The sequence below is a fragment of the Coffea eugenioides genome, chromosome 2, assembly GCF_003713205.1.
Source record: "Coffea eugenioides isolate CCC68of chromosome 2, Ceug_1.0, whole genome shotgun sequence".
NCBI classification, from domain to species: Eukaryota; Viridiplantae; Streptophyta; class Magnoliopsida; order Gentianales; family Rubiaceae; genus Coffea; species Coffea eugenioides.
Window position 1 is genome coordinate 50,310,379 of NC_040036.1, and position 23,258 is coordinate 50,333,636.

Genomic DNA, 23,258 nt, shown 5'->3' on the forward strand with positions numbered 1-23,258 from the left:
CAAGTCTGTTAATATTAATAATAAATTAAAATATATCTATGTATATTTTTTGAATGGAAATTTTTATAAAAAGAATCGAATTTAGAGAATAATTGGGCATTTTTTTTTTTTAATATTTGCCGAGTAAATTTGGAATTTGAATAAAATTTGACTATTCAGCTCAAAATCAGGCCGGTGATTTAAACGATTTTCCTAATTTCCATCACTTCAGTTAAATTCCTCTGTACTTATTAAATTCCACCCTTTTGGGCTGAGATCCTCTGCGGTCGAATAATTCGACAATGGAGAACCCCAGCGAAGACGATCCAATCCCGGACCATAAGCTCTGCGGTTACCTCCGGACAGTTGTCACAATTCCTCCTCCTCAGAATTCCCAAACCCTACCTCCTCTCAACGCCCGATGTCACATTTCCGTTGACGGTCCCGACGGCGTCCACTTTGTATCCAACAACGGCGTCGTCTTGTCTCCGGTCAGCAGTTCACTCGCATTGGCGGAAAACGGCGAAACCTCGAACGGTAGGACGCCCGCTGGTTCGAAGAAAAAATGGAGCAGGAGAATTGGGATGGTTCGTGGGAGCCTAAGCGTGGTGCATCAGCTACATGCGCTGGTAATGAAGAAGTGTTTGACCATTGCTGCGCGTGTAATTGGGGTTTCGATGCGTGGGGATGAAGTGAGGGTTGTGCTTCTGGTGGATGTCTATTTGCCCATTGCATTATGGTCTGGTTGGCAGTTCCCTAGGTCCGCCACCACCGCGGCTGCGCTTTTTAAGCACCTGAGGTTTGTAAGCTTGACCAGAATCGTTCTTTTTTTTTGGCTGAATATTCTCTCCCTATTTCCTGGTTTTTTGTATTGGAGCAGAAGCTGTGGTTATTTGTGTTTGATCGTTGCTGCATTATTCTCTTAAAAGACCTAGTTTGGTTCTACCCAAAAAAAAAAGGCCTAGTTTGGAATAATTTATTGTTAAGGCGTTTATGCTGATTTCTAGATTTAATGCACGTGTTTTGTTTTCCTTTTTTCTTTTTCTTTGTATATATTAAACAGTACATTTTTAGATGAACTATCAAAGAGTTAATTCCAACTTAGTAATCTGAAGTGAAAGGACTTTTGCATCATAGAACGGAACATTTCTTCTTTATTGACAATGGAAGTTGTGAACTCTCATTTGAAATTTTTGAATAGCAATGAATAACTAGTTCTGATAGGATTGAATCCCTACAGCAATAGAGGGTCATGAGAACTATATACTTGCATGGAGTGTTTCTCTGAACTTTGGGCAAATGCCTGAGGAACAAATTGGACAGGAAGGAATGTCTTGGGATAGGAAAGAATAAGATCAATATCTTGAGTAGTCAATCAATGCTAAGTTGTTACTTTGTCTTTTAAATTATATCTGAATTTGTTATGCAGAAAAGATGAAGAGTCAGTTTTACGAAGACTGAAGAGACTTTTTGAGCCGTTGTACTTTCTGAGTTAACAGATGGATTGGTTTTTTTTTTTTTGGGTCAAAAGTGTTGCATTGTTTGATTTCTAAGTTCAATTTGTTTTTTTCCTTATACCAGAAAAGAAGATGGCAGTGGAGTCAAGTATTTTATTTAAAACTTGCATAAGTTAATAAGGGGCAAATTTTTTTTTTAAAAGGGGCAAAGTATTTCTTAAGAGCTTCCAGAAAAACTCTTTCTAATATCCATCTCCTCAGTCTCTTGTGCTTTCACTACAAGGTTGCTGATGGTTAAATTGCTTATTTTGTACAAGTAGCTTTCTCTTTGTTGCACAAGAGTGTAGGTATATTCTCATGGCTCACACTTGGGTAGGCCAGGTCTTCAAAGACCGGGTCTACCCAAGTTTTGGCCTATTCTCCTAGTTTTTCAGCCGGTCAAGCAGATTATGTCCAAACTGTATTGCACCAACTTTGACGGGTATAACATTGAACTTATAGATTTCTGGCAAGCTTTACTGCTTCACAATGTCAGTCACCCATGAAAATTGATGAGAATTTTAAGTGGCATTTCACAAATTTAAGACAAGGACAAGCATTTTATTCTTAGCTTGTTAAAAAGCCTTAATCAAGCCACGTTCAGTATGATTTTCATGAAGTTTGTATTGTGCACAATCACATTCGATAAGAAACTTCAGTGTGGTCAAATTGGTCATGTGCCAGTTTTCATTTTCCTTTTCCCCAGTGAATTGCTCATTGGAGGATGTTTTGTGTGGGGAGATTTGCAAAGACAAAAAAAAAAAAAGAATTGACGAGATATGCAAGCGTCTTCTTTTTACTTTTTTTTTTTGGTTTCTAATTCATCAAATTTTAATTTGGTATAAATTAAGGCCTATGTGATTATCTTATAAGCTCATTTTGTCTCGAAAACATTTTCAGAATGGTCTAAAACCATCCATTTCTTTCATAAACTGTGAAAACAGGATGCTAGAAACTTCTTAAGCATATTTTTTGCATAGCTTTAGTTCTCTGCCTCTATATCTTTGTCATTCCATCTTCCAGACCCCAAAAAAAAAATAAAAAAAATAAAAAATGACCAACTATTGTAGTCTTTAGTGATTGGATGATGGCTGTAGAGTTGATTAATGTCCTGAAAATTTGCTTGTTTGGAGCAAATACCCTTAGCTGAACTGTCGCTTCTATTGGGCTTATCTTCTTTCCAAGTTGGTTTTTGTGTGCAAAAGTGTGAACTTTTGTTGAGGAAACAGTTGTCAAAACAAAGTTGTAAGGTACTGTCATGTATTATTTATCACATCTTAGTTGATCTGTTTTAAAGTAGTTGATTGCTGTCCTTGACTTGAGGTGATTTAGGTATTCTCACTATAGCTATTATGCTAATATTTTTTGAGTGGATTGAGATCCATGACATTGAGAGACCAGACATATTTTAGTCTGAAACTTTTGTTCTGCTTCATACTGTCGAGTATAATTCGATACAGATCATCGATGATAACAGCGTGAGAGGTTATCATCTTCAATTGAGTTCCTTGTGATGTCTCCTTGGAACGTGTAACATGCTGTGCAGCCCTTTCTGTGCACTGTTGGATTGGAAGCTCAAATAGCAGAGTGCATGCTTCTTCTATAAGATTATTTGTAATCTGGTGGAAGCAAGTGAACTTTTAGTTTTATCCGCATGGTGTGGTTGATCATTTGGAGGCGATTCCTAGTCAAATTTGTGCCTCCATAATTGCGAATTAAGGTGTCTGGATGTATTTTGAAAGAATTTAGACCAAAGAAGAATAAACCAACATTCCTGATGCGACAATTAAAAAAGAAAAAACATAACTAATATAAAAACAAATATTTTAAAGTGCCAAAATGATGCTAACTGTTGTTTATTTTGTTTTGGATGTCTTATGGATTGCATCAGAGTTGTGCTGGAGAGAGGCTTAGAAGCTGACAGTTCTGGAAAAGTTGTGCAACCTGAACGGATGGACATGTTGTGCAACCTGAAACTGTTTCTTAGATATTTATTTGCTCAGCATTTAGAATATTTGTTATAAAATGTATTGCAAATATAAGTCTTACTTTCTTTCGGTATGAGAAAATTCAACTTTGATGATAAAAGCAAATTCTCTGGGAAAAAAGTATTGACTGTACCAGGTTGGTTTTATGCAAACTAAACCTGCTCAATTGGTTTTATATGTAACCCTTCTTTTGAAGCAATTTTGCTGCCTTTGATGGAAAAGTGAAAATATTCTACCACTTATTTCCTATTTTGCTAATGAAATTGTTTGATTTTGTATTTTTTTTTAAATCTTTTGCAGTTGTGACTGGAAAACTAGACTTTTGATGCTTGCAAGTTCCAGGCATGATTTGGCAGATGATTGTGGAACTTGGAACCTTCCTGATTGTCATGTTCTTGAATGCAAACAGCAGTGTAGTGTTGCAGAAGCTTCTAAGAGGAAGTTGTTTGAACTTCATGAAATATTTAGGAGCTTGCCAAGTGTTATGAAGGGGGGAAACCCAAACTTTTCAAAAGTAAATCCAGCTAACACTGCTTCTGAAACTGGTATTTGGCTGGTACCAGATGATATTTTGATCAAAATTCTAACTGCACTTCGGCCTATTGACCTTGTGAGGGTAGCTGCAACATGTCTTCATTTAAGGTCTTTGGCAGCACCAATCATGCCATGTATGAAACTGAAACTTTTTCCTCATCAGCAGGCAGCTGTTGAGTGGATGCTACAGAGGGAGCGGCATTCTGAAGTCTTGCAACATCCTCTGTACTTGAACTTTACAACGCAAGATGGGTTTCCCTTTTATGTTAATACTGTTTCTGGGAAAATAGTGACTGGTATGGTTCCTGCCATTAAGGATTTCCGTGGGGGTATGTTTTGTGATGAACCTGGCTTGGGTAAGACTATTACTGCTCTGTCTCTCATTCTGAAAACACAGGGAAGTATTGCAGATCCACCAGATGGTGTACAAGTAATCTGGTGTGATGACAATTCTGATCAGAAACGTGGTTACTATGAGATTAAGGATCAAAGTACTGGCAGTAATACAGTGTCATTGAATAATAGAGTTACTGGTCATAATCCTAGAAGGGGACAGTTTTGCCAAGATGACCTTACTCCAACAAAGAACTCAAAAATGTGCCCTCTAAAAGATGGCATTGTTGTGCTTTCAGATCAACAAGTGGATCTTAAGGGTTCATGTCCTGAGAAAGGAATTGTATCACAAAAAGTAACATCTGGTTCCCTAAGAACAAGAACATGTTCCGTTCATGCTGCCAGGAGCTGTGGTAAGACCAGGAGAAATCTTCTTAATGAGTATGAAGAAGCTTCTGTCTTTCCTACTGAAACAGTGACTAGGAACTCTGCAACCAAAAGAAAGCAGGCTCCAGATGATCCTAGGAAAAGTTCTCTGGAGCACAGTGCTTTCTCAGATCTATCATCATGTAAGGGAAAGAGACCTAAAATGATGTATGCAGATCACTTTCAGTTTAATGAAACATGGGTCCAGTGTGATGGTTGTGGAAAGTGGCGGAAGCTTTTGGATGCAAGTGCAGCAGATACATCCAGAGCTTGGTTTTGTAGTATGAACAGCGATCCTTTATACCAAAATTGTGGTGTTCCTGAAGAAACCTGGAACTACGAGTCCATCACTTATTTACCTGGATTTTGTACCAAAGGAACTCCTGGGGGTCTGAAAGAAAATGTATCATTTTTTACTAGTGTACTGAGGGAACACCATGAGCTACTAAACTATAGAACAAAGAAGGTCTTAACTTGGTTGGCTAAACTTCCACCGGAGAAGCTCTCAGAAATGGAAACTGGTGGGTTGGCACATCCAGTTGCAGAACTTTGTATAACTGATGATGGTAACTACCAAGAGTATCACCATATTTTTCAAGCATTCGGGCTCGTTAAGAGCATAGAAAAACATGTAACAAGGTGGTATTACCCAAGAAATCTTGCGAATCTTGTTTTTGATTTGGATGCCCTTCGAGTTGCTCTTTGTGAGCCATTAGGTTCATTGAGGATTTATGTGTCGCGGGCAACATTAATTGTTGTCCCTTCTAATCTGGTTGATCATTGGAAAACTCAGATTGAAGAGCATGTTAGACCAGGTCAGTTGAGGGTATATGCTTGGACTGATCACAAAAAGCCCTCACCGCATTATCTTGCTTGGGATTTTGATGTTGTCATAACGACTTTCAGTCGTCTAAGCACTGAGTGGAGCCGGAGAAAAAGAAGTGCTTTGATGCAAGTCCATTGGCTACGGGTGATATTGGATGAAGGGCACACTCTTGGCTCCAGTCTCAGTTTGACAAACAAATTGCAAATGGCTGTTTTCCTGAGAGCTTCAAGCCGCTGGTTGTTAACAGGAACGCCAACTCCCAACACTCCTAATAGTCAGCTTTCTCATCTTAAACCAATGCTTAAGTTTCTCCATGAAGAAGCTTATGGCCTAAATCAAAAGTCTTGGGAAGATGGTATTCTCAGGCCATTCGAGGCTGAGATGGAAGATGGTAGGATGCGATTACTACAGCTACTTCATAGGTGCATGATTAGTGCAAGAAAAATTGACTTGAAGACCATTCCTCCTTGCATCAAGAAAGTAACATTTTTAGATTTCAATGATGAACATGCAAGAAGTTACAATGAATTAGTTGAAACAGTAAGGCGAAATATATTATTGGCAGACTGGAATGATCCTTCTCATGTGGAGAGTCTACTGAATCCAAAGCAATGGAAATTCCGAAGTGTTACTATCAGGAATTTGAGGTTATCATGCTGTGTGGCTGGACACATCAGAGTGACCGATGCTGGCCAAGACATCCAGGAAACCATGGATGTTTTAAAAGAGAATGGTCTAGATCCTGTTTCAGAGGAATTTGATTTACTAAAATCTAACCTTCTTCATGGTGGTAATTGCATGAGGTATGATTGGTTTCTGAAATTACTTATGGTTTTCGCATGATGTGAACATATAATGTCTGATTGATGTTATAATTGTTTTCTAGGTGCAAGGAATGGTGTCGGTTGCCAGTCATTACACCTTGTAGGCATCTTTTATGCCTTGATTGTGTTGCTTTGGACAGTGAAAGGTGTACATTGTCTGGCTGTGGCAACTTATATGAGATGCAGAGCCCTGAAACACTGGCTCGTCCTGAAAATCCTAATCCAATGTGGCCAGTTCCAAAAGATCTCATAGAGTTGCAGCCATCATACAAACAGGCATGCTTGTTTTCTGAAAAGCCTCTACTGGCCCTTTTTTGTTTAAGTTGTCTTTTTCTTATACTATGGCTGTTATCCTCATTTCTTTCTTCTTGTTATTATTATTTTTTAATTGTAGGATGACTGGCATCCTGATTGGCAGTTAACATCTAGCAGCAAAGTTTCTTATCTTGTGAGTAGGTTAAAAATGTTGCTCCAAGCTAATCAAGCAATTGATAATTCCAATGATGAGAAAGGAGTGCATTTACATTTCTCCCCTCGGAGGTGTAGTCAGCAGGATGTCTTGGAACTTAAGGGCCAATTAACCAGGACAATCCCAGAGAAAGTTATTGTATTTTCTCAGTTTCTTGAGCATATACATGTCATAGAACAGCAGGTAGTCCTTAATCCACTGCAGAATTGGCTTTTGCTGCTATAATCTTCCTCAACTAATAAAATTTAAATATTCTCTTTTGCCAGTTAACAATTGCAGGTATTCAATTTGCTGGAATGTATAATCCGATGCCTTCTGCTAGCAAGGTCTGACTATTGATATTTGTTTCCTTTTCTCCTTTGGTTATTTTCTCCCTTGTTATATAGTGTTTTGATATTGAGTATTTCTTCCTTAATTTAGATGAAATCTCTGGCAACCTTCCAGAATGATGCAAATTGTGTGGCTCTTCTGATGGATGGAAGTGCAGCATTAGGTCTTGATTTGAGTTTTGTAACACATGTCTATCTGATGGAACCGATTTGGGACAAAAGGTAAGAGCAGCTCAGAAGTTTTTGGGTGTCTGGGTAGTTCTTTCCTAATGATACCCTTATGGTTAACCAACTTTGTGGTTCGGCATACAATTGGTGCAACTTATCTGGAGTACTCTAGCTTGGGACTAAGATTTCTCCAATTGTTGCTCTCTTTTGAGAGTTTTTTTATCTATACATAAATGATTGTTATTATTCTTTTAGTTATTAGCATTATTATAGTTATATTGTTGTTCTTATTTGTATTTGAGTGGCAAGAAAGCTTGACAAGCATTTACTAACTCACTCATTTGTTCTATTTTGGAAAATTAATCAGTGTGGAGGAACAGGTTATCAGTCGTGCTCACCGGATGGGTGCAACGCGTCCTATATATGTCGAAACTTTAGCTATGAATGGTACAATTGAAGAGCAGATGTTGAACTTCTTACAGGTATTGAATTTTTCATCTCATGTAACATTTGTTTCTTTTTTTGTCCTTTGTTCTCGTTTTTAACTAATTTAGTCTGGAAGTGGTTGGCATGGGTATTGTTATTCCTTGATCCTTATCAGGTTAGTTCAGCTATGTGTATATTCAACCAGGTCTTCTATTCTGTACTTGGATCTACTAATATGATTAAGTGGGTTTCTCTTTTGTCAAGTTGCTATCACAACTGGGATTTTTTTGCATGCGTGACTGTATTTTATACCTTGTCTTCTGAGACCAAAATGATATGGCATCTAGATTGGACCAGTCATATTTGAATTGGCATAGCTTACTGTATTATGTTGTTAAAATGTGTTGACCTTGAGGGATTTGTAAATATAGTTTACATCTAGGGTATCTTGTGTTAAATTTGAGATAAAAGTATAATATTCATGAAACTAAAATGTTCTTTGGTTATGGATAGTTGTTTGTACCTCTAATTTTGATTTACCTTGATGTATGCAATTGTATTGGTCTATTTGGCATATTCCTCTCCCCTTTTTATTATGTCCCTGTATTCGTCTTTCCTGTTGAACAGATCGTCTGGTTAGTCAATAGTGTTGGTATAGTTGTCTTTATCCTTTAAATAAAAGTAAGTTTTTCAAGTATCTTGCATAAAGAGATAAGAAAATCTTATGTGATGGTGGATAGCTTTTAGTATGAGAAAGGCTACCTAATTTTAGGATAACATTCTCTAAATTCACAAATTCTAAATTATCTTTAATTTTCTGGTAAAAGAAAAACAAGTAGTGTGATTCAAGTATGTTACGTATGCTAAACCTTCACAAAGATTAGTTGATGGAAAGAAATTGGGGACCAATGATAGTTGAGCATCAGAAAAACTGAGGTTAAAATTTAAGAGAATGGATAAACCGAGCTGGATTGAAAGTGGTATGTCTAGACTGAGATGTGTGATTTGCTGCAGCTGGTGGAAGTTGAGGTTGTGGAAGAGATTTCTGGGTTTGGTGGTGGGTGTTTGGGGCTGCAGCTGTTTTCATGGAATGCGAATGGATTAGGGAATGGAATTGGGAGAAAGGACTACTTTTTAAATTTTTTTTTTTTTTTTTTTGTGTGTGTTTATTTCTTTCATATTTTAGTTTATTTTTTAAATATTTTTCCCTGTATTTTGGTTCCTGTGTTGAGACTTCCCTTCTGTTATATAATTTTCCTGTATTTTTGTTGTCTTTGCAAGTCCTTTCAATACATGGTTACCATGGTTAATTTGCAATTTCCTCACAAACTAAATTAACTACGGAAAAGGTGTTTCTTTGCATACCCATTTTCTCTTGTTATTTGCATGATAGGTAAAAGAAATCTAAGAAACTTTGTTTAAAATAAGGACTGTAATGGACATGTTCTTTGGCAGCAGTAGAAAATTATTAAGTTCCATTACAGGCTCCAGAAAACTTAGGGGTTAATTTTGCAACGCCTGTACAAATGAAAATCTCAAAGGAAAAACAGGCTACATTTTGTTGATTTTTTAATATTTTTTGTTATTCATATTCTACATAAAACCAATTTTAGGAACTCTGCTCGAAGTGTGAGAGAAAACCATTATAGCCCATTTTATGCTCAAGAAAAATTTGGAGGGAATCCACTTTGAATTTGATAATTGGAAGTTGGTTAAGTTTTCTGGGGCTTCTTGCTGCAATCATTGACTTACTAGCATTGCTAACTTGTCAAAATTATGCTGTTATTTGAAGAAGTTTATAGAGACTGTTAAAGCACTTAAAGTTGTTGAGAATTTCTTTGGTATTTTAGGAGCTTGAAGAACTGCTTCGAGAAATTAAAGTATTGTTTACTCGAATGGAATTATTAGGCTTTAAAAGGTTTCTCAATCAGAGCGGAAGTGTTGCATTTTATTGTTGTGATATGTTAGGAAAGAACATCAAGAAAAAAGAGCTTTTACTTCGTAGGGTTTGCTCTTTTATTTGTTTTTAGTTCACAGTTATTGATGGTTCTCTAAATTGAGGAAAATGAACTTTTGGATTTTAAATTTCATTATTTTCGTCAAATAATAGTATGTATTTGAATTTTGAAAGAAATGCTCTAAGGGAGCTAATAACAGGATTTTGAAGGGATACCACTTTTTGGTGGATTATACAATAACATGATTCAGAGGGATTTTCAAATTTTGGGAATTTCGAAATCCTAGGATTTTGGTATAAAAGAATATTAAAATTTTAAGAATTGTGGGAATTTGCATGCCCTGCCAAGAGATTTTTGCAGAAAAAATTATTAAAAAACTGAACTCAAGCACAAACACACACAACACACATTGTTTCTGATATACGAGTGCCAGTCATATCCAGACGACTAAGCAGTCGGCCCACTTTGTTTGCTTAGTTTATGGATATTTTTGGCAGTCAGTGACCTCTTAGCAGTCTAAGGAGTACAAAATTTTTCACATAGATGTTGTTTGGTTGTAATCCTTGTGAGGTGACTTATTTGTCCTGCCAAAGGGCATTTGTATAGAAAATACTTGAGATGTTTGAGTTGAATTATTCTTTTATCTGGGTGTTAAGAAAATGTTGAGAAGCTAAAGCACCATGTATCGTATGTAATTATGAATTCAAGAACATCTAAGCAATATTTTAGGATGCTTAATCTGATTTTCTGCCATGTAATAGTGTGTGTTTTTCTGCTTAATAGAGTTTCATCTACAGACAAAACTTTACAGAGCTTGGAGACTTTCTTGACTTCCCTCAAGTCTTTGAACCGACAACCTTGCAGCTTTTGGATAAGAGCATGTTTTGGGGTTCAAAACTTTATTTTTGTGCCTGTGGCAATATATGTTTTAGATCAATGCATACTCTACAGTTTGTACCCCTGATTTGTCATGGATAGAGTAGCGACCTGTCTTCTTTTAATAAATGCAACTCCATAATTGATTTGTTTGTGTCCTGGATGCTCCTTGAAATTTTGTTTGGACATGAATAGACAAATCTGTAGAGAGGCGTTCCACCCCTGTGGCCATTAATAAGGCTGTAGTTCCTTTGTTCTGACCCAAAATTAAACTTACCTTACCACAGATAGCAAAGAGATGTCCAATTCTTACTTTTATTCTTGATCTCAATAGCCAGACTGAATTTTGTGGACCTATACACAGTACATATCTTTATTGCATGAATTGCATATAAGTAATTGTGAGGCATGTGAACAAGTGATTACGTTTGTTAGCTAAAATTACCTACTTTTAGGTCCTAGCTCTGACTATGAAAGACCCCTTTCTCGTTTATCAAAACAAATGCATACAAAACTGTCAAGGAGGACAAAAATGGAATCCAAGCACTTTACACTTTTTATAGAAAGCAAGGACTCCAAAAGTGTCAAAGATGATTACTTGTATGGAGTATTTGCCAAATATCTACCAACATATATTTCTGCTCCGAGGACATCCTGGTGGTGATTGTGTCTTCCAATATTACTTGTCTTATGACAAGTTTTTGGGTCATTGAAATTCTATGTATTATCTTCAATGTTGAGTTTTTGATTTTATTGCAGGATGCTGATGAATGCAAAAGATTGTTGAAAGAAGAGTTTGGCAAACATGATGGTGGAGGGGCACGAGTTTATCGCACATTACATGATTTTGCTGAAAACAATTATTTAGCTCAACTTAACTTTGTTCGCAGGAATTCAAGGACGTAAAGGTTTGTGTAAACTTTTTATATGATTCCTATCATAACATGTGTATTTTATGTAACTAAACAGAATCAGTTTGTTTATATGGCTACTATACATAAAGTTTATATGTTCTTTGCATGTCTTATTGGCTTCTCTTTTCTTGCTTAAGAAAACAAAAGGAACCTAATACATTTGCACATGCTTATCTAGTTTGCATATACTGTTAATATTCTCTTCTTGCTAAAGAAAACTGAAGGAAACAGTACCCTCACTGGTCCCAGAATACTTACGGGGTGAGAAACGGAGTTATTCTGGTATACGAGTGCTAAGCCTATGCTGACCAAGAAAAAGTTGGTGCAGCAAGGGATTTTTTCTCATACATTTGAACGTCCTGATTGTATCTTCTTGGTCGAGCAATGGACAGTTGCTGTGTTGAGGCATTCACTTACTAGAATTAAGGGCACTCCGAGTATTACAGATAATGGTGGATAGATGGATTTTTCTGTCTGTTTCAGTTACTAGTTGGAATGTATTCAGGTGAATTTGCCCATAAATAGGATAACTATTATGTTTTGTCTGGTTTGTGGTGTCTAAAGGTATTTGTGTAACTCAAACTAATGCCAAAGTCCTTGTGTCGCATTACAGCTTAGGGCAATAAGAATTTGAAATTAGTTTATTTATATTTTTGGTTCCTGTCAAAGTTGGAATCATTGTTTCCTTAGCCTTTTGGCTTAAATAGTTGTATAAATTTATTGACTGTTAAGTTTGCTAAAGTCAAGGAACTCTTAGCCTCTAAATATTCCTTGTTGCCTCGTAGTATCAATAGTTTGAAGGACAAGAAGATTAAATGCTTGTTTTCCTGTTGAGTTGGAGAGAATTTAATCATTCCTCTCTTATTTTCTTACTTTCATCCTTTAGAATTCTTATGGCTGTGCTCAACCATCAATTTTTTTTTTGAAGCCTGTGCTTTCTAAATGTAAAAATTCTGTATTGTAATGTGTCCACAATTGCTTCTTTGATGATGCTGATGAACATGCTATTTAGTTAAGTGCGCAAACATTATCCCTTTCTGGAAAATCAATTTGATGCAAAACCCATGGCAAACTTGTAGTGTTTGTCTAAGTGTCTCAACTAAAGAGGTGTTTTTTCAGTACAACCTCGTGACATTCAACTTACAACAATTGTCCTTGGGGGCAGAAACAGTATTCTCTTGTGCATAATCAGTGAAACAATTTTCATTTGGTATTGAGGAATGTGAACACTGAAATCAAATACATTTAGATCTATTGCTTGAAAATATTTAGGAAGATTCAAAGGTAATATCAGTTTTGTACAATAGTTGAACAATAATAGCAGTCAATTAAAGAATTTGGAATTGTGTATTTAAGGGCTGCTCTGCCTTGGAATTGTAGATGTGCCTGTATGGGTTGCTGAGGTGGCTTGTTCATAGTATGGCACTCGGTCTTTCTTAGATTCTTAGGTCCAGTGGGCAACAACAAAACTAATTACTGAACCATGACAACTCAATAACTAAAGTGCTTACGCCTGGTTCGCACATTTTCTTGCATACAAGGTTGCAAGTTGTGATGTCTAAGATGATGGCGAAAATCCAGTGCTTGGATCCTTGCTGTATTTTTGTACAATGGGATGGACCAGATTTTGCCCCATGGTAACAGAAAAGTATTCCAATTAGGGTACAAAAGCAACACCAAAAGATGTAACAATACATCTAATTTGGTACAATAAGCGTTTCTCAGTTAAAATCAACTTCACTTATAAGGCTAGACGTTTTGTCTAATAAGGTGGTTGTCTTAGCTTTCAATGCCTGTTCTTGGGTTCCCCTTTCTTTGTCACTCTTGGAAGTTAGTTAGTTTTCTGCATCCTGGGAGAAAAGCAGCTCGGTCATTAAGCAGCTCAGACAATTTACATGAGAGAGTTGAGTTTTGCTATGTTTATGTCTAATAAGGATATTGTCTTAGAATCTATTGCCCTATCTTGCGTTCTCTTATCTTTGTTGCTCTTCGAACTTATTCAGTTTTCTGCATCTTGGGGCTAAAAGCAGCTCAGACAATTTTCATAAGAGGGTTGAGTTTTGTTTGATAGTTATTTCTCTTGTGAAGAATCTCTCTCTCTCTCTCTCTCTCTCTCTCTCTCTCTCCAACGTCACAACCTTGTCTCTCTGTAAGCTGCTTCTGGCTGCACCTTCATTGAGCTTCTTGTACATTTTGTTTGCAACTAATTTATGCTGAATTGAACTTCTCACCCATGGTCTGCTGATGATTCATTACTTGGGAACTCGTCTTGCGTTCTTTTGTTCATTGACTGGAGTTTAATTTAGGATACTTGTGGAAATATTTGCTATACCCTGTATAGAGCTGCTATAGATCTGCCAGATGCATTTGACCTAGGAACTTTATTACTCTCATTGCATTTAGGTCTTGTATAGTAATTGATTTCTGAATGTATGGTGGAAGGTCCTGATCAGCTGGCCTTGAAGATTTATTGGCAAAGGATCACAAGAATGGAAGATTTTTGTGATGTTCTCCCTAATTTCTTGGCAGAGTAACGCAAGAAATAGACAAAAGAGCTGGCGATTCATTGAAACCCAATTTTTTTTATTCATCTTAACTTAGGTTGGTCGGATACCATGTTGGTCACCATTATTCCTGTAATTATCATTTTCTTTTTCCTGCTTTTGCGACCAATAGTTTTGTAAATTTCATCATCTTATAGATAGTCTTTAACCATATGACTCTGCATAGATGTGGCTCTTTACGTTGCTATCAATTGTCTAAAATTCACGCAAACCCTTGGCAGGTTTATTAAGTAAAAAATAACCAGATTGGAACTCAGTTAACTGGCATGGAATCAGCATGGGCTTTCATTATTAGCCACGTGAAAATTGTGGCGACCTCACTTCCCCCTAAGGCGAACCAGAGGGTTGGCGGGCTGTCTGTCTAACTCTCGCCAGAACTCACGCAAGAGATCTAGTCCAAATCCTTCCGAAGTATAGCCTAAATTATTACAGTATTGATCCTTCAAAATAGACCAATAACTAAGATCACATTAACTTCAGAGATAACAACACTTTAAGATAGCGACTCATCGATTCTTAAATATCTTACGCATTACAAACCACGGAATAAAGTCAAACAATCCCATTTAACAAATTCATACAAGATAAATACATTCTTACAAGCTAAGTAACAAATTTACACAAGCCACATAACCAATCTAGGGTTTACACTTTTCCAGCTTCAAGTGGCAACCCGAAACAAAACTACATTGTTTAATCCGAAATACATTAATAACAAGTAAAGTAGATTTCAGGCCTTTCTCATATGCCAGAACCTGTCGAGGAAAACAAAATAACGTGGAGTGAGTTAAAACTCAATAGTGTCCTAAAACATGCAATTACATAAGGCAAGTAGCAAATATTGACTTCAACTAAAGTAAACGATTAGGAAAGCGTATAACAGCACAAGGTAGGATACAGGGGTTCTCAGGAGCCATTCTCTACGAACTTGATCAAAATTTTTCGTAGTTGACCCTCCGTCAACTTTCACTACCTACGGTCCATGTAGAACGCCACTTCACACCAGTTCCTACTTCCATTCATACCCCTGTCCCGGGCCCGCACACCAAAAATGATAGTGGTAATACTCGAGTACGCCCTTTTATAAACTAGTCGAGGGATTCACCCAACGACGTCACAAACTAGTCGAGGGATTTACCCAACGACGTCACAACACTTGAGATATTCACGAAAACATTTCACACAAGTCACCACTCGAACGGCTAGTGTGATAAAGTACACACTGCTCACTTCGATGGATCAAAAACCACTTTGCAATTATCATATATCGAGTCAAGAAAGCACTGTAACCAAATAGTCATAAAACAAGCAGGGACACTCACCAAGAGTGAAGCTCAGATGTCAAGTTGGGAATCGAAATCCGCGTCCTCGCTAAATCCTAGAAAACCAAGTTTTAAGAACTATAAGTTTTCTATTCAAATTCTAGGTATATAAATATAAAAGGTTATCTGGTATATTACTAGTTTATTTCCTCGAAATAATTCGACAATCCACTTAGGATTAAACTTAGTAAAAGTAGTAAATTGTTTCATATGGCTTTCTTTATAATACTTTTCTTTCTCAAAGTGCCACTAGTACTTTTTTTTTTATTTAAAGTAAGTTTTCTTGCCGAACAGGTTTTCTACGCTTTTTAGTTAAAATTATTAAAATCTCGTATTTTGTCAATTTTCCTCTAGACATCTAGCCAGGGACAAATTTTAAGGAAAGAAAAGGAGGTAAAACAAGACTTAGGGTTTTAGAAACTAGTGAAGTCGTTTTCTAGAAGTAATAAGGTTAGTTTAAGCTAAAGGAAGAAATATCGAGTCGGCAAAGTTTAGAAAATTTCTACACAAGACTTTCTAACGTTAACGTACAATACCAAGTTTTATCGTTCGATACTAGGGCGAAGATATATTTAAATAGCTTGCTTAAAACTTTCTCAAGTTCACAGGACCAACACGGATTTCTTACGATTCCGATTCACAAGCACATAATATTTCAGATTTGTCAATATAGCAAACTCACATTTCAAATAGAAATCTCACTAGGGCTTCGTCAATCATTAGCCCTAGGTTTCAACAGATTCATTTCTGATCAAAATTTAAACAAATGACCAAGGCTTCGTCAATCATTAGCTCTTGGTATCCAACAGGCTCATATCAGATCACAATTGAAAAAAATAAATGCAAGGCTTCCAAGCAGTTCCATCGACTAAACCGCAAGGGTTTTGTCAACCAAGTATAAATAATAACAAGTAATTCCAGCAGTTAATTTCATCAAAACTTTAATGTTTGTAAAAATTACTCAAATAACCAAACTGGAAATTTTCCGGCATCTATACTTCAACATTTTTGGTCCAATCTTCCAACATATCAAATGTTTCAAAGCTAAACCACTTACACGGCTTAAATACACATTTTTCATGCATTTCTAAACCATTTTCTTCCAATGAAAAATTCCAGAAACAAGTTAAAATTTCCAACTCAAGTCTCTCGGTTACTAGCAAATTTTCCAGCAGCTTAATTGATCATCAATCCAACTTTTCCTTGGCTAAATCAGTGTTTTAAGTACTCAAGTTCGACATGCAAACACTTAGCTAGCTAATTAACATTTCTAGTTCAAAATCAGATTCGAATAACAACTACAAACATCCCAAAAATCCAGAAATTTGTCCAGCTAGCCTCGGATGAACATGCATGTAAGCTGGTTTCATTTTATATTTATTTTTCTTGCCTAACCTAGCTAACTATCCTCATGCAAGACTTAATCACCTAGTGTTTAGTTGGTTAATCGAAATTACAAGCTCAGATTACTTTAATTAAGCAAGATTAAGTCTGCATTTCCTAATCAACTCTCGGCAATTTCTATTTCCTTCCGAATCAGATTTCTTAAGCTATCAATCTCATCATCCGAACGCACAAACAATACATGCATGTCTTATTCATCTTATTATTTTATTATTATTATTTTTTACTTAGTTAATTACAATTGCATGCTCAGATTGTCAAGAGATAAACGAATTAATCTCAGCATTATCCCCTTAAAGTCTCGGCAAACCCACTTTCTGCGCACATCAGAATTTTCCTTTCCTCAATTACTCATCCGAACGCTTAAACATTACATGCAAGCTCCTTAACATCTTCACCTACTTGTAGTTAGTCAGTCTAAGTCCAAGATTTACCTCGAACTGAAGCTTATACGCGTGGCACAAAAGCTGTCAAGTTTCCTCCTCTCTCGGACAGCTTACGCCCTCGATGGTTGCAGTTGTGGAGTTGCGGTTGGAACTGATGAAGATGGTGACGATCAGCAGCTGGTTGAGGTTAAGAAAATGCAGAAGTGGAAAAGCTATTCGGATGCTCTGTTTTCTCTCTCGGTTGTTGCTGCCTAAGAAAAAAATACAGAGTTCTCTCTCTCACTCTTTCTCACGGCTTTGGGTATGAAGATGGAGTGAAAGCTTTGCTCTCCGTTTTCTTTCTTTTATTTCCCCTCAGCCGTTAATATCAAGGTAGGAACACAAGGCTTCTTCAGTTAGTGGTTTGATGATTCCTAAGCTTTCCACTCAATCCATAGTCCACTAGTCGCATGGTGAATTTGCTAGAGTGAAGGGTTAGTTTAGTCCTTTAACATTATATCATTTATTTTACCAAACTGAAATTTTTCCTTAACTCACTTGTTAACTCCTAATCTTATTTCTATCTCCTTAATCTCATAAATTCTCACACATTTAATTTTTAGGAAATCAATTAAACAAGTAGCTTAGGACTAAAATATATTTAATTCATACCAGTTACGGTATACCCCATGTTTTTATTTGGTTCGTACAGTTTGTTTTATACGTTTTAAATTTAAACGTTTAATTAATCTATGAATTAGTATTTAATAATTCTAACGGTGAAAATGGAAATAATACATGCCTGGTTAATTCGAGATGGAAGAAGGCTAATTAAATCTTTTCACATCTTGTCCGAATTTTCACTTAAGTCCTCATTCGTAATCTAATTCCGAAAATTTACCCCAAATGAAATTTGACTACTTACTAGTATACTATTCTCGCAAAAATTCAATTATCGAGATTTTAACGTCCTAAGTGTAATTATAAAGGGTTTTGACCTAGAATCGATTCCATCTTAATTCTAAGGTTTCTGATGGCACTTAACATTATTAACACTTAAAGTTAGCTATCGACATTCAAGGAATTAATATTAAGGCAATAAATAATCTACATCAAGAAATATTAATTTATCTTGACAAAACCAAGTACTTTAATATTTTGGCACAATTATATTATTTATCACATAAAAATTGTTTTTACGCACTTATTTAAAGACAAGTAGAAATAATGCTAGAATTTATTAAAGAATCAAAATGCAAGTGAAATATGCATGAATATATATATATATATATATATTTTCGGGGTTCTCACATCCTCCCCTCCTTAGAATAAATTTCGTCCTCGAAATTTACTTTTTTTTTTTTGACTAAATCAAATGACTCAATCATGTAGTTCGAAACTCGAGTACGAAGATATATTTTCTATAAAAGATTTCACTCACCAAATTGTTGTACTCAAATTGTCCAAAATGATTTACTAGAATTCGATTTTCAAAATTAACAATTTTAGAAATGATCCAGCTTCTTTTGTCCCAAAACGGCCAACCGAAAATCTTATTCGTTCGGGGAAAGCTTTTTCACGTACCTTTCGTAACCAAACTAATAACAGGATATCAAATACACATTTGGAAAAATTGTGGTTTATATATATATATATATATAAAATGGCTATTCGAATGGAAGACAAGAGGAGAAGAAGTTGGTTCTGATCTTGATAGTCAAAATTTCTAAATGCATTCTACTTTTGGTAAGAAGTTTAACATTTGTTATTTGGACGTTTGATCAAGAAAAATCATTTAACCCCGCAAATCTTTTTTTTTTTTTTGAGAATAAAATGCTTTTAAGAAAATAAGCAGACATGCAGGTTCGTATTTATTTAAACTTCGGTCCAACGCCTCTGCTCTTCACACCTAATCTGAGAATTAGCTTTTATGCCACATAAAACTTAACTATTTACTCTCCAATTCACGACCAATATTCATTCTTATTTCTAAGAAAAGGTCCAAACCCAAACTCTGCCTGATTTTCAATTTTTATGCGAGTTCAAGGTGTATACATATATATAAATATTAACTCTTTTTTTTTTGTAAAAAGGAACAACGAGTAATTGGATATATACACAATAATGGTTAAGCAAAAATGGAAAGGACTTTCATTCCATCCAGGTCACACCACAAATAATGAATACAAAACTTGCGAGTTCAAATATTCGTAAAAGTTTAAAATATGCCTATAGGGCTAGTCACAAGATATATGTAAAGTAATCATTAGGTTCACCAGGGAGAACCTTACTAGTTACTCAACTAGGTCAATCCATCATAATACCCGTAGATCTCATTTCTTCGTTCAGTTTTCGACTTAGATCAAGTATTAGGATCCCATTGGATTATACAAGACTATCTATCAATCTTTCCTTCTATTATCTGTATAACTCTTCTATCGGTTTCGAACCATTAATATCCTTTGACGAGTTAATGTTAACTTTTTCTCGTGTCTCTTTTCAAGTTCAAATCAGATCATTATCTTCAAATTTAAGGCCGTAAGGTTCAAAAGGACATTTTTTTTTCAAACCAAAATTGTCTGTATTTTTAAGTTCCATAAATCTAAAAATCACCAGCCCTATACCATTCAAAAGTTCTACATTTGTCCCAAAAGGCATCCTTTCAAGATTAAATTTGTAAATAAATGGATCTTGACCTTAAATTACAGCTTTAACAAATGGGAAAAGCAAGAATGGATTTGACATTTCATTTATCTTAGGAAAATTTTCCGATGCTTATGGAATTCAAGAAAATTTGGAAATTTTACACGGTGAAAAGAGCCATTGTCAACTTTTAAGTCTAATAAACGAAACTAAATTTTGGATTTTTTTTCTTTTATGATATCTGTATATGTATATATGAGTATATATATATATCACACCAATGCATCACAAATTTTAAAACTGTACGGTGTTCCTTTTTTTTGGAAAATTTTTTTAGCAAAACCAGGTTTAAAAATTATTTCCTTTCAACTTCAAATTTCATTTTCAAGAATCAACGTTTGAAATATCAAGCAAAATTTTGCCAATGATTTGTAAGAAAACAGGGCTAAAGGTAACTAAACATGTTCGGCCAGCAGGGATACTACCAAAAATTTTCACCGATCCTATCATCAAGTGCGGGCACATGTTGCTAAAAGTGCGGTAAGTTCAAATTTTAAAATAGATTATGAGAATGGAAATATATTTTATTAAGCACACTAGAATTTTAAGTTTACAATATGAAGTAATTATTTGATCTGTAACTTTTGTAAACTCAATTTTAGATATCACTTAGGAGGGTATTTAGAAGAGTTGTTGATGACACTGATTGAAACTCAATCTTAGATATTACTTAGGAGGGTATTTAGAAAAGTTGTTGATGACACTAATTGATTTGAACACAGTTTTCTCTAACATTTTTCATACAAATATAATCTTGTTCTCATCCATGCTCCGAACTACTCTTCTTGTTGGTTGATATCGTTGGGGTTGTTCACTAGACAATTCTTATCCCCATGCCTATAACCTTGCACTTGTAACAGAAGTTGGCATTTTTCTTAATGGAATTCTGCCCGGTATAATTTCTGCCAAATCTTGACAATAGTTCCTCTCGCTAGAGGCTTGGCTAAGTTGATGTCTGCTAAAAGCTTCAATTGTCTCTCTCCCCCCCTCCCTCCCCAAAAAAAAAGCCCCCAACCACCCCACAATAGGATGAATAATCACCTCTTTAATTGAGTTAAACAGTTCTCCTATCTTTAACTACTAATCTACTTAACCAGAAACCGGCAGATTCCACACTTGCTATGATGACTCCACCTAAACCTAAGGCGTCGGGTGGTATAGAAAATACACCACTTAACATATTAAAATAAAATTTGAGATAGTTTAATACTTATGATGGGTTTCAGGAGTTGAGATTAATCAAGAACCCCATCTCGAGGACAATGCGTGAACTACACCTTGATTGGTGAGTGTTGCTATTATTATCTGTGATTGAATGATTTGTTTTTATTTTTTTAGTTGATACTTGGGGGTATGCTTAATTGTTTATGATTGTTTGGTTTGGATATCTTATATTGAATCTATTGAATGCATAAAGGTACTACTGATAGAAGGGGTGTACTTCATCGCTCTTACTCCAAGTGAAATCGAGTAGTCATATTATTTGCGCAAGTTTTGTAGGCTGATTGCGTACTTTATCTCATCGGCCGAACTAGACCTTGAAACCCATCGCCAGACGACCTATTCGAGCTAGCAACGGGCTTGGTCGAGTAGGTTGGCAGTTTTGGGTGCCGCAACCTGGATGTTCTATGGGAGATTTATGGACTTCCAGGTGTGTGAAATTGTGGTATACTCGAATATTACCTTGTAACCAATGTTATTGAATGAAATGGATCGTTGGACGATTGACGGTGGATGGTATGGTGATAGTAAATTGGTTCCAAAGTGAGCCTGTATCTTTTTAATGAATGTACTATTTTATTTCAAGTTGCTTATAAAACTTGTGGATTCTGTTATGCTATTATAGGCTGATATTGCGGTTGACAAATAATTGTTTGTCATCCGATAGTTGCCTAATTGGATAGTTGATAATTGGTTACCTAATCGGAATCTCATTGGGTGAAAACTCATCCGATAGTTTGTTTTTCTTACAGGAACGGCGGGTAAGGGAGGTGAGGAATAGTGGATTAAGCCTCGAAGTTGAACTGTAATAGACTAAATTTGTAGTTATGATCTATGTTTATAACTTGTACTTCAAATCCTTTTGAGTTGTAACTAAGATTATATGACTAAGGATAGTAATGGGGGTGAGTGCCCGCGGGGTAGAAATGGGGTAGGGGATGGGGCAAGGCGAGGCAGGGGCAGGGGTGGGGGGAGAGAAAATTTCTGATGACGAATCCATGGCTGAACAAACTCAAATGCCTCAAGGGTCAAAAGCCTCGAGTTCAAGTAATGCCCAACTAGTTCCAAGCGGCCCGATGATAAGAGCTCGTGCTAAGAAGTTTAGAGAGTCATTCCAAGCCTTAGTTTGTGATGTACAAACTGAGGTAGGTAATCCAAGAGGCATTAGAGATCTTGAGCATGATGAAACAGCACTTCACATGCTTATCCAAGTCATTAATGCAAGTGAAGTGGAAGAAGTGTAAACCAGGGGACAAACCGCTACAAACCATCTGAGGGTTTTTACCACGGGAGAATCCGCTAGCTAACTGGTTGCAGTTAAGTGTCGGATCAATTTTTCCAGTTTTAGAATCGTTTTAAGTTATTTTCTATTTTCTAGTGTTGTTTGGGTCCTGTAAGTCTACTAAGGCATATATAGCATATTTAGTGCAAAATATTAGTACTTTAAGTGTCTAGGAATTTATGTCGTTTTAGGAAAGTAAGTTAATTGTTTTCAATATTGAGTAGGTTTCTTGAGTCATGTAAAGGCTACAAATACAGCCTTAGTCCACGTTATTTTGATAGATTAATAAAAGTGAAAATTTTCGTCAAACACATGTGTATTAGCAACTCTCTTGTCCAAGAGATCCAATTTGAATACTTGAGAAATTCTTCTTGAGCGTTCGTCGACTTATCAACCAATAAACCACGATTGGTTGTGGTGTCATCTATCTAACACACTTTGGTTCACTAAATCGTTAGTTTGTGGGTTGAGAATTGTCTCAGTTCGTATACTCGGGGTTTAGAAAAGTCGAGGATATTTCGCATCCTTACCAACTTGATTCTTTCATCTAGATCCGAGATTGTGTGGGATATGAGTTCAGACCTTACTATGCGGGGGACGGATAACAAACACCCGCCCCGTCCCCTGCATACAAAAAAATTTATATATATATCAAATCTATAGATGTATAAATAATACATATATATACACAATATAATAATTTAGTTATAATCTAATTCTTTATATTTAATAATATAATTAATAACATAATTATGAACATACAATTGTGATTTGGTCCTATTACATCTTAGTCGGATGTTTTAATGTCATTTTCATGGTATTGACAGGTTGCTAATCTTCTTTAGTTATTA

The 23,258-nt window shown here is 35.9% G+C and overlaps 1 protein-coding gene across 6 annotated transcripts; it reads left to right on the plus strand.

The window, feature by feature from the left end:
- Window positions 1-241: 241 nt before the first annotated feature.
- LOC113762769 (F-box protein At3g54460) lies at window positions 242-14,263 on the plus strand. 6 transcript variants are annotated; one of them, XM_027306355.1, is made up of 9 exons: window positions 242-778; window positions 3,764-6,385; window positions 6,469-6,682; window positions 6,801-7,058; window positions 7,142-7,201; window positions 7,296-7,426; window positions 7,740-7,854; window positions 11,392-11,540; window positions 13,950-14,263. In XM_027306355.1, exons 1-8 carry the CDS (start codon window positions 282-284, stop codon window positions 11,536-11,538), a joined length of 4,044 nt encoding a protein of 1,347 aa, XP_027162156.1. In that variant the 5' UTR covers window positions 242-281; the 3' UTR covers window positions 11,539-11,540; window positions 13,950-14,263. The 6 variants fall into 6 exon arrangements, with proteins under 6 accessions (XP_027162156.1, XP_027162155.1, XP_027162158.1 ...); XM_027306354.1 differs by having other exon boundaries at window positions 13,989-14,263; XM_027306357.1 differs by having other exon boundaries at window positions 14,000-14,263.
- The last annotated feature ends 8,995 nt before the right edge of the window (window positions 14,264-23,258 follow it).